The 20,452-nt window shown below is 40.8% G+C and overlaps 1 protein-coding gene across 2 annotated transcripts; it reads left to right on the top strand.

Annotated features, from left to right (window-relative positions):
- Positions 1-1,077: 1,077 nt before the first annotated feature.
- Positions 1,078-19,365, top strand: TARS1 (threonyl-tRNA synthetase 1). 2 transcript variants are annotated; one of them, XM_075740823.1, is made up of 19 exons: positions 1,078-1,183; positions 1,583-1,663; positions 2,539-2,729; positions 3,722-3,845; positions 4,944-5,065; positions 5,282-5,399; positions 6,744-6,808; positions 6,890-6,968; positions 7,553-7,699; positions 8,599-8,697; positions 9,413-9,579; positions 10,131-10,293; positions 10,383-10,520; positions 11,222-11,299; positions 13,777-13,877; positions 13,995-14,099; positions 15,827-15,899; positions 16,639-16,753; positions 18,067-19,365. In XM_075740823.1, the coding sequence occupies exons 1-19, from the start codon at positions 1,163-1,165 to the stop codon at positions 18,213-18,215; spliced, it is 2,136 nt and encodes a 711-aa protein (XP_075596938.1). In that variant the 5' UTR covers positions 1,078-1,162; the 3' UTR covers positions 18,216-19,365. The 2 variants fall into 2 exon arrangements, with proteins under 2 accessions (XP_075596938.1, XP_075596937.1); XM_075740822.1 differs by having other exon boundaries at positions 15,827-15,904; positions 16,644-16,753.
- Positions 19,366-20,452: the final 1,087 nt, after the last annotated feature.

Genomic DNA, 20,452 nt, shown 5'->3' with positions numbered 1-20,452 from the left:
TCTCAACCATTCTTCACACTACAAAAAACTATACAAAAAACTGTACAAAAATCTATACAAAACTGCCTATTTTTCCTGAACTTTTTTCTCACAGCACTTAAGTCTGTGGAGTGTGAGATGCTCTGATGTTCATCTAAGCACATTTTAGCTGAAGTTAGCACTCTAACTCCCAATCATTGCTGCAGATGAAGAGGAAGCGGCTGTTACAGGAGGCAGAAGTGTCAGCTGCTCTGTAGACAGCAGAGGTCCAAGCCAAGCCATAGCCCTGACCCCTGATTTAGACTCTTCAAAGTAAGGATGCTATGCCAGGATTTCTTAAAAACATGAAATCTTGTAACACCTTTCTTAAACTAGGCTGCTGAATGGGTTCACCATGTCCAGGGCCACGATGAGAACATGCCAAGAGAAAGCACCCTTCCTAAATGAAAATATTATTTATTATTATATAAAAAGAACAGCAGGGAGAGAAAGGGAGGAAGGCAAAAAGCCATGCCTGAATAGCACATCCTTTTCTTAAAGATGACAGTAGCCCCGGATGCCAAGCCTCCTCTTGGGACAGGGCTAAGCAAAGCAGCCCCACTCCCACAGTCCAGGTCTGACAGAACCTCCTCAGAATCTCTTCCACTTTTTTTTTTCCCCTGGGAAATCAGACATTGGTCAATCCGATTTTCATTTTGTTTCCTTTGCAAAGAGTACCCCCATTAGCTGATCCATCCTTGACTGAATCTCTGCTCCAGGGGAATGGCAGCTAGGTCTCCCTGACTGCCACCCCATCCCTCAGCCCCTTGCCACCCCCGCGGTGCCCTACGGCCCTGGTGGCGGGGAAGGCTGGTTATGTTTCTCCCCGCAGGAGCGAGGGGAGCAGGGGTGTGGGGAGACGGGCCCCGCGGCCCCGCTTCCCGCCCTCACGGGTTCCAGCAAAGGCTCCGCCATCTTGAACTGCCTGGACCGCCCGCAGGCGGCCTCTACACCCGCCTCACCGTTGCCTCGGCCACTCACCCTAGAGCAGCCCGGCCTTCCTGCCCCATTGGCCCCGCCGTGGTGGGTCAGGTCGGGTCGGTGAGCCCGCCCCCGGTTGCATCAGCTGCGGCCGCCGGGAGGCGCCTGCGCGGGGCCGTGCCCGCCCCCTTCCCCGCTGCGCTGGGAGGCTCCGCGTGTGGCAATGGCGGGCGCTGGCAGCCAGGTTAGTCGGGTACCGCGGCGGCAGCGGGCCGGGCGGAAGCACCGTCTCTCTTGGCGCGGATCCCCGGCACCACGGGCCAGGGGGTGTCCTGAGCCGGGGCGGCCCCTTCTTCCCGCGTCGGGCCTGGGGCAGTCCTGTCAGGAGGACGGGTGCTGATGGTAGGAGGGAGCTGGGCCTGTTCCCTCTCACCCTTATAGCATGTCGCCGGGGGTTTCCCCAGCTTCGGGGGAGCAGGGTCGAAAGGTGGTGGGAATTACCGAAGGTGAAAGCACGGAGCTGGGGTCGAGTTTCCCGGACCGAAACAGGCTCGCCCCTGTTGTGTGGGGCCGAGGAGGGGTTAAAGCGCTGTAGGTGTGAGCTACTGCAGGAGAATGAGGAAATGGAACTCTCCCTCCTCAGGTAAATGCTGGGGAAGAAAAAAAGGCAGACTGCGGAAAGAAGAAAATGAAGGAAGAGGCCGGCGATGGAGGGCGGACGGAGGTGAGCTGCCGTAGGGGGTTGAAAGCTGCTGTCTCCTGGTTGCTGTCTTGTGTACTTGTGTACTGCTGCAATTCATCCCTCTGAAGTATTTTATCTGGTGTTACAGTTACTCTTTTTCCCAGTATTTCTTATTTTGCTAAAGTTTGCCATGAGGTGACTTTGTTGCTTTTTACACCAAGTTATATTGGTGTAATGGGAGAACTACTCTGATTTCCATAGTTGCTCTTTTCACTGTGCCTCTGTTTGCACCAGGAGGTAGGCAGGAGATCTCTGGGATGAAGAAAACCTGTCTAAGGTGCTCTGTCTTTTGTCTTCATGGCGGGTAAGCACAGATCCCTCTGACTGCACAGAGAGGGTCAGCTGCTACCCAGCACTATCCTGAGCCATCTGTGTAACTTAATAACCTTGGTTATGCCTAGGCTAATAACGCTGATGTCATTATATGACGTGTGGTCTGGAGTCAGTTCTTGTCTGGGTGGCTCAGGGTGCAGGTGTTCCCTTGGTTTTTTGACCTAAGAATAAAAATCTATTTTTATGTTTAACTTATACAGTATTTTCAAATTGATTTTTGTCCTTGTGTAGCTTATTAAACAGGTGTTTAATAAACCAGAATAGTTTATTAACATACATGTGGTTTACTAAACGGATGTACAGTGGTACATTTCAAAGTAATTTTCATTAAGCTGAAGTCTTATAACACTATATAATTAATCTAATAATAATAATTAGTTGTTATATATAGCACATATATATAGATATGGTCACATAACTGTGAAAAGTATGTCCATTCTGTTTGCATTCTTGACATAATGTGATATTAGATAACTCTAATAATCTATTGATTTTTTTCCTTTCTCTTTATTCATTATATATAGCTGAATCCCTGGCCTGCATTTATCAATGAGCGTTTAGAGATGTACAATAAACTTAAAGCTGAACATGATGCGCTCCTTGCAGAAAGAGCTGCAAATGACAGTAAACCCATTAAAGTTACATTACCCGATGGCAAGCAGGTTGATGCTGAATCCTGGAAGACTACTCCTTATCAAATCGCTTGTGGAATTAGGTATGATTCTATTCTGTGATACACTCAGTCATTTTCAGACAGCTCTGTGTATGCAGGTTGTAGCTGTGGGGTGTGGCTAAAGTATAATTTCTCTCTTAGTCATTTATCTCAACTCTTCTCAAGGCATCTTACATAGAATAAACTGGAGGTAACCAGTAGGGTTCTAGTTTTGGAGTTTCATTTTTTGTCTTAAGAAGATACAGTTTCTAAAATTAAATAAGAATGAGATTTTTTTAGACACACATTACTCGCATATTTTTCCCCAAGTACTGTTGTAGCAAATTAGTTCTTAATGCAAATGAATTTACTCTATCAGATGTTAGCACATGCAAACTAGCTTGCATCAACCTCAGGAAGATGACTGCTGGGTGATGTTTCAATTGAATTGATGTCACAAGGAGTTAACTGAGTGTCTTTCACTTAACTGCATTTTTACTCACATATGAGATACTCGTCAAAAAAGAGAATTGCACATCTCTAGTCACTCAAACTTGCTGTGGAGTAGATTGGAACAATGCACACTGGACACCCTAACAGTTAAAATTACAAAAACTGGGAGATTCCTAGGGATGAAATGCCAATTTTTTTCATGCTTACGTGCCTTGTCATTTGAACCTTCTTTGCTTTTGTGATCTGGGATCAAGGAAAGGGTCAGAAATGGTATTTGATAGGTTTTAAAAGAGAAGCTCTTTTATTGCAATAGGATTTTGAAGTCAGGTTAGTAGTTTGAGGTGGCTGCCTCTAAGTCAAATAGGTTAATGAATGTATGAATGTTGAGTGTACAGCACCATTTTCTTTCCACATCTCTGAGATGTGAGTAGGATTTTCATGAATGTTCAAGACTGGCTAAACTACTCTTTTTATTTGGAATTTATGTATGACATTGTACCCACTCTGAGCGCTCCTGAAAATCTTACTCAACATGAGGGCAAATTTGGGGAACTTCTTCTTGCTGATTTCAAAAGATTATATCCCGTGTATTTATTCTGTAGTCAGGGCTTAGCTGACAACACTGTTATTGCTAAAGTGAACAAGATGGTTTGGGATCTAGACCGTCCTTTGGAGGAGGATTGTACCCTGGAGCTGCTTAAGTTTGAAGATGAAGAGGCTCAAGCAGTGAGTATCTTCCACCAATATTTGTTTGCCCTTGGATTTGCATTAAACTCAGCCTTGAGTAGTTATTTGCATCTTTACCATGTTCAAAAGATGAGAAGATGGGAACAGGTTTGCTGTGTAGATACATCTGCATTTTCTAATAGTTCTTTACAAGGGAGATGCATTATTGCAGATCATGTACATTCTGCTGTGTATTTGTAGCCACGTCTGCTAGCCGTTGTTGTAGTTTGTCAAGTCTGTTCTCGTTAAAATTTTGTATTTGCAATGTTCATGTTAATGTAGAGTAGGTCTTTTGAACTGACATCTTCAGCACTGACTTTGAAAACAATACTGAGTACAAAAATACTGTCTATGTACAATCATAAAAGTACTGAGTAGGCTGCTCTTTTACTTTGTACATGCAAAAGTATGTACTTTATTTTGGCTGCTCATTCAGATAAATGTGGATACCCAGTAAATTTGTAAATACTCTCTTTAGTAAAAAATCATTTGATTCTAGAAGCTGTCAGTCAAACTCATCACTGAGGTCTTGCATTCAAACTTAGAGTTTTCATATTGGCTTGAAGGAAAAAGAGATTTATGTGAGATTTATGTTTTCTGGTCTGTGCAAATAAAGGTAGACTGAAGTCCTATAGATTTGGTTTTAATTTGTCAAAACTTCAGGTGTACTGCAAGATGGAGTGTAATTTTTAACTTTATGAACTGTTCTACATCAGTGCAGGATTTCCTATGCATAAAATCTTCAGATTAGGACTACAGCCTTATGTTGAAAGCGTTCCTTTTGGTCTTTGCGCAGAGCTGATTGATTGAAGTTCATAGAAAAAAAGTTCCTGAATTAGTTTCCTGACTTCTTGACAATTAAATCATTTCAACAATAGTTGTAAACAATTTTATAGTGTTACCTTTTGGAAATATTGGTGCTTAGGATAAGACCGTTGTTGGGCAGGTCACTTCTGTTCCACAGACTGCTGTAATGTGGGGTGTGCATCAAGTATCCTTAAAAGCAAGCCTTTCGGAAAAGATTTTGTGTAAAATACTCAGAAATATATTGTGTGTATTCAGACCGATTCCCCTCTTTTTTTTTTTTACTTCCATTAGGTATACTGGCACTCAAGTGCTCACATAATGGGTGAAGCTATGGAGCGAATCTATGGTGGCTGTTTGTGCTATGGCCCACCAATAGAAAATGGATTTTATTATGACATGTTCCTTGAGGAAGGGTAGGTTTTGTATTTCTTTTTTTAGGAATGGGGGGACGGCAGTCATGGCAAAATTTCCGTTACCTGCTTGTTCCTAGAACAAAGACATCTGCATTACTGCAGACTGCTTCGTTCTTTGCAGTGTGTCCCATCCACAAGCTAGTGCATTGCAACTGGATCAAAAATTGTAAGCGAAATGGAGAATGATTCGCTTTTTTTAATGTGTGTTTATTTTAGGGGTGTATCAAGTAATGACTTCTCTGCTTTGGAAACATTATGCAAAAAGATAATGAAGGAAAAACAAGTCTTTGAAAGACTGGAAGTTAAGAAGGAAACGCTACTTGAAATGTTTAAGGTAAGCTGTTTTAGAAGGTTGTTTCTAGCATAGTGTAGTTATTTAACTACTTGTAACTTTAGCCACATGTTCTGTTAGTGGTAGTGGAAGGTCTATCAAATTAACTTTTTAAGGTGATCATGTTCTTACAAGCTCCTTTGTGATATTTAATGAAAAAAATGAGCAAAGGTGTAATTCATGGAACTGTAAGGTTCTCGGGAATGTGTGTTAGATTTTCTGCAACTGTAAGAATTCTCATTCTTCCCCTGGGTGACCTTTGCAAAATCCTTGAAGACACATTCTTCGTTTATTTCCCACAGGTGTTAATTTGCAATATATTATGTGCAGTTATGTTATATGCCTGTATTATACTGGCTGTTAGTAAAATGCCATGGTGATACTATAACTGCATGTGCTGATACATTCAGAAAGCTTAATGAAACATTTTTTAGAATGAGGACTTCTGAGAACGTCCAAGCAACACTAAAAGCTAATCCTTTCTCTTTGGTACCTAGCTGCAAATAATTTTCTGGTATTCCTGAGATAGACGTTACTCATTTTTCATTCTTAAGACATCAGGAGAATTATAGTGTCATTCAGGTTGGAAGATACCTCTAGAGGTCTCCAGTCCAATCTCATGCAGAGGGCATGGGGTCAAAACTGAAGTCAGAACAGGTTTGTGAGGCCTTGTCCAGTTGCACCTTCAAAACCTCTTAAGGGCAGAGACTGCACAACCTGCTCTCTGGGTAGCTTGCTCATCTACTTCTAGAATGATAGAATTGTTTACACTGGAAAAGACCTTCATTAACCTACCACCGCCAAGTCCAGCCACTAAACCATGTCCTTAAACACCACATCTACACATGTTTTAAATACGTCCAGGGACGGTGACTCCAGCACTTCCCCGGGCAGCCTGTTCCAGTGCTTGACAACCCTTTTGGTGAAGAAATTTTTCCCAGTATCCTCCCCTGGCACAACTTGAGGCCATTTCCTCTTGTCCTATCGCTTGCTACTTGAGACCAAACCCCGCCTGGCTACAGCCTCCTTTTAGGTAGTTGCAGAGAGCAATAAGGTCTCCCCTCAGCCTCCTTTTCTCCAGGCTAACCAACCCCAGTTACCTCAGCCGCTCCTCATCAGACTTGTGCTCTAGACCCTTCACCAGCCTCGTTCTTTGGACATGCTCCAGCACCTCAATGTCTGTCTTGTAGCAAGGGGCCCAAAACCGAATGCCGTACTTGACTATCTTTGTCTTTTATAATCCTCTTTAAGGCAGCATAGCATCAGGTTTGCAAATAATTTAAACTGCTGGCCAGTTCTCTTGATTAACAAGGAGTTAACAAACCTGTGTACTGCTTTTCTTCTCAGTATAATAAATTCAAGTGTCGCATCCTGAATGAGAAGGTCAATACTCCAACTACAACAGTATACAGGTAATTATGCATGCATCATAATATTACTTGATATATCTTTCTAGGGTGAAATATACCAAATTAATGTTTCCCTATTCCTAGGTGTGGTCCCTTGATAGATTTATGCAGAGGACCTCATGTCAGACATACTGGCAAGATAAAGACCATAAAAATTCATAAGGTAAGTGCTGAAACTGCTTTAGAGAAATGTTTTCACTGATAATGTGTTTCTGTCTTTGGGCAATACAATGGTGGCTTATCCAAGAATGTACCATGAAATGGCTAACCTGGCCAAAAACTCAGTCTCACCAATTGGGAAAGGGTTGTGTGCCAGAATGATATTCAAATGGTGTAAAGCCCAACTAGGTGTCCAGGTCCTCCACTTTCAGCACAGATGGGAATGTGAATGTGGCTTCAGGCTTCGTTGAACTGCGTCAGTTAGAGTTCGTAGTTTTTGCTCAGCTGATGGTTATAGCTGAGTGTGAATAATCAGTTGGAATAGGATGGCTACAAAGAGAGCAAATAGCATTAAAAAAATGACGAGAGAGCTTGAAACCTTTTTTACATACTCTGTTCACCTGTTCTTTCTGGATTTTTTTTAATCAGTGCTCTGAATTTAAGATTAAAACTCTCCTTATGCCTTAGTTGTTCTACATTAAGTACAATAATTTATTAATAATTGCATGTCTTTTCATAGTAGGCATTAGTAGTAAAATGTGGAGGTTTCTCCTGTTCTTCAATGTTTCATATATTTTTTACATGCAGAATTCTTCTACCTATTGGGAAGGCAAGGCTGATATGGAATCCCTCCAGCGGATCTATGGAATTTCATTCCCAGATGCAAAAATGCTGAAGGAATGGGAGAAATTCCAGGAGGAGGCTAAAAGCAGAGATCACAGAAAAATTGGGCGGGTGAGAGAGTTTTTCTGGTAATGTGTTTCACAAACACTATGTGGATGTAACCCCTTAACTGGAAGCATCTTGAAGATAGAGTATACTTGCTGCCACAACCAAGATGTGGCACAACTGTATTTTCAGTCTAGTTGCAAAGTCAGATACTTTTCTCTTGAAGAGCATCAAAAGTCGTAAAGCAAATAACTTCTCTTTGGACTTTTCACTGTTTTAAACATGATGACATCCTTATTCCACAGATCTATAAGAACAGAACATTAACACTTCGGTCTGCAAAACATGAACACTGCAGGCAATGCTCATTCCTACACAGTTTGCTGCAGCCTGTTCACTCTCAGAATTTCAGAATCTATAATACATTTCTATGGTTTTTTGGTTGGTTTTCAGTTTTGTTTTTTTAAATGGAAACCCCTGTCAGATAATTGATAGTCCTGAATACTGTTACTAGGTCTACTGCTAGGACATCAGAAAAATATACAGAAGAATTCACTATATGCAGTCCTCAAGCATATGCACAGTTTGTCACATTGGGCAACTACAGTTCACGCATTCAGTTCACGTGCAAATAATGAGGGAGCTGCTGAAGGGGAACTAATCATTACTTGTCAACGTACAAAGGGAGCTGTGGGGGCACAGTTAGTTGTTACACATAAACGTGAAGTTTTGGAGCATCAGTAATGAAACAGGAAACTGAACAATCTCCTTCCCCTATAAATAGTGATGGAGATAGAAATACTAGTGAAAATACATCTGGTCTATTGGTATCGCCTTTTTTTTTTCTTTTTGTTTATTTGGGTTTTTTAATAACTTTGATTAGTGATGCACAGTCAGTAGTAGTGAATGTTAGATGAAGAAGGTGGTGTACAAATACTGAGTTTTTAAATACTGTTTTTCTGCAGGACCAAGAACTATTTTTCTTTCATGAGCTCAGCCCTGGTAGCTGTTTTTTCCTGCCAAAAGGAGCTTACATTTATAACACATTAATTGAATTCATACGGGTAAGTAATGTCTTTTGGAAATCTTCTTATGGAAGAAATTGCTTAATTTTAGACAAATATGTAACAGCATGCTACATATAACAGTATTAACAGCCTTTCATTTAAGTTAGTTTAATCTCTTAGTTCTGTAAGCCATGGAACTAAAGTAACCTAGTTTCTTTGAATTGGTCTTGTCACAATCTCTGCTAAGTTACGTGTTTATCAATACTTTATACCTGCAGTTAAAGCAGTGATAAGGATGCTTTATAATATGAATTCATTGACATTTAATGGTACAGTTAAGCATACACTACGGCTGTTCCACTGATGCATATTGATTTGTTTTAATAAACTTACTAAATTTGGCCGTGTAGAACTATTTGTTATGAAATTATGTGTCGGAAAAAAATCCTAATCTTCCTGTTGTAATATTTAAAGTCTGTCTTATTATTGTATATTTGGGCTGCAATGTTCTACCAAGCGTCATTGAATAATTAGAGACTGCTGCTTTGCTTGCAGGGAGGAAACTTGTTCTTCTTGCTTACTGTGGAGGAATTGTTTGGGGAAGGGTGGTGCTGGTGGAAGGGATGTATCCTGGCATGTCCGACTTGAATTTTCCTCCTCCGACTTTTGTAGGGCAGCATTTGTATATTTTTATGGCTGCAGATTGAAGGATGAGTACCATTACTTTTGTTTGCTTTATTAGTTATTGTACATACTGGGTCTGTTGTTCTAGAGTGAGTATCGAAAACGTGGATTCCAGGAGGTTGTCACTCCAAATGTTTTCAACAGCAAACTATGGATGACTTCAGGGCACTGGCAGCATTACAGCGACAACATGTTTTCCTTTGAAGTGGAGAAAGAAATCTTTGCTCTGAAGCCTATGAACTGTCCAGGACACTGGTAAATACATAGCAAATCCAGTTTACCAAAGATGATGCCGATTCAAAAAAAACCAACAAATCCTGTTTGTTTTGCCTCCTTAATTGCAAAGACGGCTATCTTCAGGTACCCAGATGTGTCATGCTGTCAGGAGTGATGTAACTATGAGTCTTATGGCCTACGTGCTGTCTTTACTGGAGATACTGAGAAATGTCACTTTTCCAGCATTACAGTGACTGTGTTTTAGACCTGAAGCTTACATTGGTAGTACAAAACCTGGATACCTAAAATAGATACTGGGGCATTGTCACTTTGTGGCAATGTAGGCATTCAGGCTTTAATGCTCAGTTTTAGGAGCTGTTTTATCTTCTCTGTGAGGTGGGGGAAGCCTACCAGCGGTAAAAGGTTATCTGCATTTGTTTTCCTGACAAAACTACATGTGAATGATGGTTGTATTCAGATTACATCATTGACGTTACGGGCATCTGCTTAAGTACTGGCTGCTTCTCATTGGCTGTACTTTGCAGAATTTTGATTTTGGATGACCTTCAAGTAATAAATTTTTCCTTCAGCCTTATGTTTGATCATCGTCCAAGATCATGGCGTGAGCTGCCTTTACGGTTGGCTGATTTTGGTGTTCTGCATCGCAATGAACTGTCAGGAGCTCTTACAGGACTCACTCGAGTACGCCGATTCCAGCAGGATGATGCTCACATATTCTGTGCTATGGAGCAGGTATATGTTGCTGCTAAATGAAATTGGGTATTAAAATCAGATTAACTGATTTTTTTCATATTTGAGACTTTATTTCTTTTCTCATAAAGATTGAAGAGGAGATAAAGAGTTGTCTGCAGTTCTTGCGTTCTGTGTATGATGTCTTTGGATTTTCCTTTAAATTGAATCTCTCCACTCGTCCTGAAAAATATCTGGGAAATATTGAAGTGTGGAATCAAGCCGAAAAGGTAAACAGTAGTCTTATTAATTTTTTATATGAAAGCAAGGCTGCAGCTAGAAGTTCTGTAAGAACATATTGCCTTCTGGGCGGTACAGTGACAGCTGGACATGAGCAATATAACTTTGATAACTGTATTCAATTCAGTCTGGCTGCTGTAAATAGCTTACTCTCCATACAGAAACAATCTCCATGTCATAATCAAATTACCTCTTTCTCTCTCTTTCCTTGTATTTTTTTGATAATTAAAAAAAAAAAAAAGAAAAAGGAAGAGAACCAATTCCAAAAGCGAGGTTGCTTTCATGATGAAAGGTTAGCTCCTGCAGGTGCAGTGCTTGGGAGAAGACAGGGCAGGAATTGATATTAGGTGTATCAGGGTGGATCCCCTCTCAATATTACCTACAAACTTTGAATCTAGCATAAAAAGGTCTTGCATCTTAGCTAATTCTGCTTGTTTGGCTTCTTCCAAAATGAGTGCATTAATTTTGATTGTTTAAATTTAGACTTTTTTTTTTTTTTTTTTTTTTTTTTTAGCTGGGGCTCTTCCAAAACTTTCCTTTTTCAGAAAATAAGTGAGTGGCAGCAGTAACTGAGAAGTACTGAGAATTTGATAGTGTCACGTATTTGTAGCAGCAGGCTGACATGATGCTGTAACATGGAAAGACAGTGAATGGTTGAGAAACACTAAGTCTGTGTGTCCTTTATCTCTAGCAACTAGAAAACAGCCTCAATGACTTTGGTGAGAAGTGGGAGTTAAACCCTGGTGATGGAGCTTTCTATGGACCTAAGGTTAGTATGTTGCTAACTCCTAGCCAGGTTAGGCATTTAATTCTGTTTGGATGTGGTAAGACGAAAGTTACACAGTTCCTTGCTTTCCTTTGATACTACCGTAATCTTGGCAGTAGGGGTAGCATACAAATACTGTTCTTTGCTGTATAGTGGACGAGCAGAAAAAACCCCAAAGTCTTAATGTGTTTACAGAATTATGTCAGATCTTGCTTTCCCCAGAAAGATAAGTGTTGGGCATCTAATTTTGCAGAATGTTTGCGCATTACTTGAAATAGGTACCTGACCAAGACAAAGTCTCCATCTAGTTAACATTCTGCTTTAAGTTAATTAAACAAATGCAGATGGACACTAAATGCTGTTAATTCATAAGGAATGCTTTTCATACCTTACTGTGAGCAAGTGGGAGAAAATAGTATGGTGATGCTCTTGGGTTTCATTCATGGTCTTCTTGGTAAAGACAGCTTTCAGTTTTCACTTAGATTCCTGCATATTCCTTTCCAGTGTAACATTTTAACTAAATTTTTCAGTGTCAATATGTGTTTCTAAATCATTGGTGCTGTTGAGGTTTGGCTGAAGGATATAGAACAAAACTGATTCTTAAACTAGTGACCTGGTACAAGCTGAGATTGTTAAGAGCTGGAAGAGGGGATATTTTGTAGTTATCTAATGCCATTTTAAGATGCTGTCTGGCTGAAATTTTGTGTTTTCCAGCTACAGAAACTCTGACATACTTGACAGAGAAATAATACTCTGTGATCCTGGTTTTCACATAGCTTTAACACTCATTTCATTAATTAAACCCAGTTTACATGTGTAAACTATTTGCTGCTTAGAGCTGATTGCTTTAGTGGGAGACATGAACAGAAGGTGGCACTGTAAGACCTGTGCTACCAAAGCAATTGCTGCGTTAGAAATAATGCTTTGAGCAATAAATGAATCCTAAGTCATGAGAAAAACAAAAATAAACTTGCTTGTTAAATACATTTTTGAAAAATGTTGCTTTTACTGGCACAGTTTTGTAGCTGTATTGAGTTGCTGGTGAGTTTTGGTATTTTAAAAAGCCCTTCGCATTGGTTTTGTGGTTTTCTTGGGTTTTTTTTTAAATACATCTCTTCAGTTTGCACAGATTAAGTGGTGTTTTCTAGAAACTTCCTAATATCTTTGAGCATAAGGACAGAGCGCCTTACAAAATTAGCTGTAAATCTTTCCCTAATAAACCTAGACTATGTTTATGTCTTTATTCAGCCAGCTAGTAAACTGATTCTGATTTCTCTCTTTGTATGCTAATTGAATCAATTTCATTTTATGAGTTGTAGGTGAAATGTGTTATAGTGGCTAATCATTCATAATCTGAAATGCAAACAGCATTTAGTAATTTGCTCGGTTGATTTGAAAGAAGGCAAATATCTACAGGAACCTTTGTTAACCTTAATTAACCTTATACTTGCTCCTCATACACTCTAGCCAAAGTAAGGTGAGCAAACACATAGCATTTTGCAATAGTTTTAATGGAACCTAGTTAAAGTTACATTTTAAAGTTAAGCTCTACATATAGGCTACCTTTAAACTACTTGGATTTTTTTTTTCTACTCTGTAACTGGGTGATTTGAAAAATAAAGAAGGTTGTAAATAATTTATTTTGATAGAAGCTGAACTATGATTAACTCTGGCTTCTAAATGCAAAATTGAAAGACATTTAGCACTTTAGTTAATAAAACACTGATCTGTTTGATACATAAATTAAAATAAGGCACACAGCCCCGACATACAGCCATAGTGGTGAAAAGATGAGTAAGAGAGCAATACGATAAATGAATAAAGTCAGGATGCTATAAATCCACTGTTTTCTATCCGTCTCTCTGTCTAACTTGTATCATAAATTTACTCAGGATTAAAGTGTAAGATGCAGTAGAAAGAATAGACTTGACTGTAGATAACTCATAGTAAGAACAAGTGTCATTGACTAAGATGATCCCTATTGGTAAGTGACTGTTTAACACTAGGATTCTCATTCCATGTCCGTACTCTGAATTTGTAACATAAGCTACAAAGTATTCAAATACTGCATAATAAAGGAGTGGAAATTTGCTGGTTTGAAGTTGAAGAAATCTCATTTTTGGGGAGACGTGTTCAGTTCTGATCTTGCACTTATGTGTTGCTGAATTCACTCAGTGAAAAGGCCTGTGAAAGTCCCAGATTGAAACTCACAAAAAAGTCTGAGTTATTAAATGTAGTTCCCCCTGAAGTAATGTGTCTCTACTTGCTCACCCTGTTCTTAGCTGTAACATTTTTTGCATCAGAACCTGCAAATCATTTAAGTCCTAATGTAGGCTGAAGTAAAAGTATGTTATCTAAAAACTGCACATAGTTCCTCTGTATTGAGTGAAACCTTCCATCTTAAAACAGTGAGTTTGCTTTCAGAGGGGCATGCTTGTATCTTAAACTGTAGTAAAAGTCTGTGTCTTTTTGTTTTTAAGATTGACATTCAGATTAAAGATGCCATTGGCCGCTACCACCAATGTGCTACAATCCAGCTTGACTTTCAGCTGCCAGTCAGATTTAACCTCACCTTTGTCAGGTAAGCACAGAGGCTGGTGGGTTTAATTGCTGTGTTATCTAACTTTCCTGTCACAGGCATAAGTTTACATCAACAAGAAAACCTTACATTTAAATAAACCCAAACCTTTCTTCACAGCAATGATGGTAATGACAAGACAAGACCAGTTATCATTCACCGGGCTATCCTGGGATCTGTGGAGAGAATGATAGCCATTCTAACTGAAAACTATGGAGGCAAATGGTAATGTTGAAAAGTAAATTTATTATTTGAGTTTGAGCAATACTTTATGTAGGAGAGAATTAGCCTAGCATGCAAGAATCAAGAGGGTTTGTTCTACTTGCTATAGAGACATGCTGTAGGTGTACCACAGGGCAATTCCTTCTGAACCATATTCCTTAGATATTAAATAATTCTACGTATGTGTGGTGGGTTGACCCTGGCTGGAGGCCAGGCACCCACCAAAGTTGCTCTGTCACTGCCCTCCTTAGCTGGACAGGGGAGAGAAAATATGACAAAAGGCTCATGGGTTGAGATAAGAGCAGGGAGAGATCACTTACCAATTACTGTCACGAGCAAAACAGACACAACTTGGGGAAAACTAATTTATTGCCAATCAAATCAGAATAGGATAATGCGAAATAAACCTAAATCTTAAAAACACCTTCCTTCCACCCCTCTGTTCTTCCTGAGCTCAACTTCACTTCAGATTCTCTACCTCCTCCCCCCCAGGGGGACAGGGAGTGGGGGTTGGGGTCAGTTCATCACAGGTTGTCTCTGCTGCTCCTTCCTCCTCAGGGGGAGGACTCCCCACACTCTGCCCCTGCTCCAGTGTGGGGTCCTTCCCATGGGAGACAGTCCTCCATGAACTGCTGCAGTGTTGGTCCCTTCCACAGGCTGTAGTTCTTCAGGAACAGACTGCTCCAGTCTGGGCTCCTCTCTCCATGGGGCCACAGGTCCTGCCAGCAGCCTGCTCCAGAGTGGACTTCCCATGGGGTCACAGCCTCCTTCAGGTGCATCCACCTGCTTGAGCATGGGGTCCTCCATGGGCTGCAGGTGGATATCTGCTCCACTGTCAATCTCCATGGGCTGCAGGTGGACAGCCTGCCTCACCATGGTCTTTTCCATGGGCTGCAGGGGAATCTCTGCTCCAGCACCTGGACCACCTCCTCCCCCTCCTCCTTTACTGACCCTGGCCTGCAGAGTTGTTCCTCTCACATCTTCTCACTCCTCCCTCTGGCTGCAATTGCTCTTGGTGTTGTACAGGGTTCCCCCCCGCCCCTTTAACTGTGTTATCCCAGAGGTGCTACTGCCATTGCTGATGGGCTTGGCCTTGGCCCGGGGTGGGTCCATCTTGGAGCCGGCTGGCATTGGCTCTGTCGGACATGGGGGCAGCTTCTAGCAGCTTCTTGCAGAATCCACCCCTGTAGCCCCCCCTCAATACCAAAACCTGGCCACACAAACACAATACAATATGGTAGCGTCTACATGATACCACTCATGCAGGTGGAGCATACAGCTTGCCTGCCTAAGGTGTGTGTGTCCCCCTTGCAGCTGGGCTGCCTTGCAACAAGTCATTTATGTAGGTCATCTCTTTTACCTGCTGCAGTGTAATACCTGATGGGGATGACCTCTCTGATTATAACAAAACTTAAAAAGTAAATGTTCTCCCATGATTAGTTAGTAATAAGCTCAACAACCCAATTATGATTTGTTGTCTGTTGTAAAACACAACTTGAATCTTCAGGTCAAAAAGTGCTTTTGTCCACACTGCAATTCTTTTAGATGCTTAGTTCTTTTTGGGAGATAAATTCCAACAAGTATAGGGCTGTCGTCACCTCTGAACCCAATCTAAGCAGCCACCTTTATGAAAATCTTGTGTAGATTTTAGTCCTATCTGTTATGAGGATTTTTCATACTTAAAAAAAATACTGATAGCTATATAAACGTGTTTTGTTTGTTTATTGAAGGCCACTCTGGCTGTCCCCACAGCAGGTAATGGTGGTACCGGTGGGACCAACGTGTGATGAGTATGCTCAAAAGGTGATGTATGTGGTTTGGGGGCTTTTTTTTTAGTATATTGTATTTAGTTGAGATACGTGGTTATTAATCATTAATAGCATTTATCTGAGAAAAATGTTGTCAGTCTTTGCATATTGCATTGTATAATTTTTATGTTACAATGACAATTAGCTGCTGAAGTTGTAGATGTATCTTAAAGAGGACCTGAAATAGATTTTTGGATATCTAAAAAAAACACCTGCTGATCTTTGTGAGGCTTTTATTTTTGGAAAACTTAGCTTTTCTCTCTCTAGCTCAAAAGCTGTCTTACTCTTCAGGTTCTAGTCTCCCATGGCCATGTGCATCTTGCAAAAAGCAGGAAGAAAGATGAAGATTGGTCTTTGCATATTTAGCATCCAGCAGACCTTCTCCTGTATTTCTGTCAAGCACATGATACATAAATAAGTCTGAAAAATAACAAAAAAAATTTCTAATCAGAAAGGTGCACCATCCTGCTGCCTTTCATAGTATCAAACTCAAATCACTATTCAGTCCAAAACATCAGGTGTTCACGTCACTGCTTAGTTATTTAGTGTGTATGTACTTGCATGTAGCTGACCTGTTTTCCTTTATTGAACTGGGCTCCTCTCCAGCACCTGAGCCAATGACAGTGCCTTTGCTTTAAGGGTCAGATAAGCTTGACTGGCTTAAGTCTACAAGTCATAAATAGTTCATTGTCATGAATATCCTATAGTGACAGTTTCAATACTTTTTCTCCTAGGTCAGGCAGCACTTCCACGATGCTGGATTAATGGCAGATGTTGATGTAGATCCTGGGTGCACACTGAACAAGAAGATCAGAAATGCTCAGCTTGCACAGTATAACTTTATTCTGGGTAACGTATAGCGCATTTGTTACCTTACCCTTTCTTGCATAGGTTATAGGATTTGATCTTTCTTCTATGAGCATGGCAGAGAGAGGTAGTCAGTGTTTTAGGTCACTTTGCTGCTGAGAGTCTCCATTCCAGAGAGCCTCTCCTGCCTGCAGGATAGCCCAAGGCATTACTGCTATTTTAGAAAAAGGTTACTGTGGTGTTCTAGTCAGCAATGTGGAGGCATACATGAAACCTCTTGCCCTTTGTCAGTCAGATTGTTAAGCAATTCCTCCCCCCCAATAATTTATGCTCGTTTCAAGTGTAGCAAAAGAAGTACCATATTTTCAGTGCACTTCTGAGCTGTAGTGCACTTCTGAGCTTTAGCTGTAGTGCACTTCTGAGCTATACATGCATGCATAGGAGAAGACTCCTCCACAAGAGGGTGATGCAGGGACAATAAGAAACTGCCCCTGAAGTGTGTGATTTGAAGTACCATGCTAGTCATGTCATGTAAATAGAGACCCTAAAACTATCTGGGATCCCTTGGAGTAGAAGGAGTCTTTGACAGAGAAGCTCAACCGGCAGAGTAATTGGTAGACTCACGAATAAAGTTTTTTTTGTTCCTTAAAACTTTAAGCATATGATACAGATAAGACACAACCACATTTTACCTTCAAGACTACAAACAAATGATCAGCCTATCAGGGAAAAAAAACCTCACAAAATTTATATTCAGACGTTCTTTCAAAGCGTTGTCCCACTGAATATAGATCAGGTACCAGAGAAATACAATTTCCTGTAGCAACCTCCAAGTGTATTATAAAATTTTTATTAGTAATGAAACATACATCGTTATCTTGGTATCTGTATCTTAATGTTTAAGTAAAATAGCTTTGGGATTTTCTAGTAAACTGTCTTGCTGTCTCTGTACAGAAAACAAATAGCTATTTGTTATTTGCAATCAACTTGTGTCTCTAATCTTTGCCTGTGGAGTACTTCATATTTATTTCTTATTTTGACTTTGTGGTTGTCTCTAATAAGAAGTGAGTCAAGCTGGACTTACTACGTTTACTTTTCTCTTTACCCATATTTTGCTAAGTTGCTGTTCATAACATATTAAAACCTATTAGATGATACAAGATTAAGTAAGGGCAATGATTGTTACAGATCTAAGTGGGGGGATCTGGGAGGAGGGCAAAGAAGGATTTGATGTGTTGGTTGGTAGGCTTTTTAGAATTCTTGTTTAGTATGCCTAAGTTTTAAGGGAATGGGGGGGGGGGGGGAAGAGCTTGCTAAATCTTAAGTTCATTCCTTTGCATCTTGGTTGTTTTTAGTTGTTGGTGAAAAGGAGAAGGCAAGTGGAACGGTTAACATCCGCACCCGAGATAACAAGGTGCACGGTGAGCGTACAATTGCAGACACTGTGAAGAGACTGCTGGAACTGAAATGCTCTCGCTCCAGACAAGCTGAAGAGGAGTTTTAATACCATCTGCTCTACTTGGCATAAAAAAAATTCCTAGTTTTCCTAATTCAGTTAACCACAGAGTTCTTGTGCTGAACCAGATTTGAAATTTATTTCACGTTGGACCTCTTGCTCATTTTAGCAGATATTTTTCTTTAGTCAGAAATTTTTTGTAAAAATCAATTTTTCACACACCTTGAAGTAAAATTTTCTGTCCTCTGACCAATGACAGAGGAAGCAAGATGAAACAACTTCCTGTGTCTGCAAGGAAAAAAGGAAATGATAATCAGGGATACCCATAGCATTTTAACTACCCTGTTAAGAATAAAATACATTTTGATAACAAATGTTTTGCATGAAAGTTAAAACAAAAGACCTCAGGCTTAAGAAGCCACATAGTAACCATGCACTGCAGCTGCTTTTGGAGTGTCTCCTTTAGCAAGGAAAGTGCTATGTAGCAGTCTTGTCCGCTGGTTTTATATCAATTAAATATATTGACTCTGTAAAGCTCCCAGTCACATGAATGGGACAGTGAATAGAGTTCTCCTCCCTCTGTAGCAGTTGGTGCCTCTGGCAGTGTCTCAGCTCTCACTGTGTGACACTCCTGACAGGGAGCCGCCCGCCACAGAGCACCGAGCTGCTGACCACGGCCAGCTATAGCCGTGTCCAAAGGCAGGATCTGAAATGTGCTGGCGCTACGGGTAAGGTCCTTCTAGCTGTAGGAGGGGGATAAGAGTGGTCTGGAAGTGGTAGGGCATAGCAGGGCCAAGGCAGCAGCTAAGCAAGCCCGGATTCTTGGGAACAGAGTGTGTTTGTATTCCTGTCCCTGAGCTGTCCTTTCAGTAAGGGTATCTATGTCACAGCAGAAACAAGAACGTACTGAACTGAAAAGGGTAAGAATTGTTTTTTTAAATGCTGTTTTTCAGTTTAATAGGTACAGTCCCCTTCAGTGGAACCCTTTCTTCCCAAGCCTCTAGTACAGGGCATCACATAATCAATTAGCAACCCCTCCTCAGGGGCTAATTAGCCTCCCTCACACAGTTGAGGGATCTTGTTAATTGGTTTTAGGTTTGGTTTTTTGGGTTGGGTTTTTTGTTTTTTTTTTCCCCAACTGGCTGGCAAGAGGCAAATGTCTGTCACTGGCAAAAAATAAAATCATGGTCTGAGGTTTCTTTGTTTGGGGGTGGTTTTTTTTGTCAATTGTAACTGACCTGAGCAGCTTCCAAAGGTGGTTGATAACTTCCTTTAAAAAGAAAGCTATTGCTACAGCCTTAGCAAAGATCAGACAAATCTGAGGACAGGTTTGAACCATCCTGTCTCACCATTTCCTTTATTATCTGGGCAGAAGGCTTTCATCTAGCCTTTTCTCACCTGTCTTTCTTAGAGGTGATGGTAACATTGTATCAGCACTTGAACCCATTGTGAATTCAGTCTCACTGGACCACAACCCCAGTGACTTTTAGCAAAATCTGTTTCCTCCTTCAGTTCATTCAGACCAAATGCTCCATCTAACTGCTGTGGAGAAAAAAACCCAAAGGGCAATTGGCTTCCCACTGCCTTGCTGCTTTCAAAATTATTTTGGTGAGGATTAAGTGGGTTTAAAATACCTCAATCTTATTGTCTGTATTTTGCACCTTTACTTCACTGGGAAGTGAGTGGTGTTTGTGCAAAACAGTGGAATCAGATGTCAGCTATCCCCAAGGCAGAACTTCATCAAATGCTGAAGCAAAACCAGAGTAGATACCTGTCCTCCAGGGAAAAGGAGGCACTAGCTCTATTTCTCTCTAGGAATCATGACTCAAACCACCTTTGCAGTTGGCTGGTATATTTGATCATTCTGCCTTTTGTTTTTCAGGGTTCCCTAGGCATGCTAGCGTGAAAGTGCTGTAGTGCTGTAATGAGATACTGGTGCTGTGAAACACCAGCTACCACTGTGTAGATGACTGTAGATGGCAGTCTTGGACAAGTTACTCTTCTACAGAAATCTTACGTACTTAGATCATGCTTTTAAATACTTATATAACAATATATATGTACATATATGTTACTAGAAACAATATCTAAGGGTACAGTCCAGTAGAATACATACCTCCAGCAGGATGTGGACAGAACCAAGGGGTCTGCATCCAGATGGTGATCAATGCAGTGCTGCATCAAGTGCCATCTAAACTCATTGCTCTCTGCTGTATTAAGTTGTGTTGCTGCCCAGTGTGGAGAAGCAGAACTGGCCTGGCCTGTGCAGCACATCTCTCTCTTGC

The sequence above is a fragment of the Balearica regulorum genome, chromosome Z (genome assembly GCF_011004875.1).
Source record: "Balearica regulorum gibbericeps isolate bBalReg1 chromosome Z, bBalReg1.pri, whole genome shotgun sequence".
NCBI classification, from domain to species: domain Eukaryota; kingdom Metazoa; phylum Chordata; class Aves; order Gruiformes; family Gruidae; genus Balearica; species Balearica regulorum.
The sequence above is the reverse complement of the archived record's forward strand: the minus strand, read 5'-3'. Positions and strand labels throughout refer to the sequence as shown.

Bases quoted from the DNA above. Each gene is read 5' to 3' on its own strand.
- TARS1 (XM_075740823.1), top strand. From the start codon at position 1,163: ATGGCGGGCGCTGGCAGCCAG. The intron at 3,846-4,943 runs GTGAGTATCTTC...TACTTCCATTAG, and splicing joins AAGATGAAGAGGCTCAAGCA to GTATACTGGCACTCAAGTGC. The intron at 6,969-7,552 runs GTAAGTGCTGAA...TTTTACATGCAG, and splicing joins AGACCATAAAAATTCATAAG to AATTCTTCTACCTATTGGGA.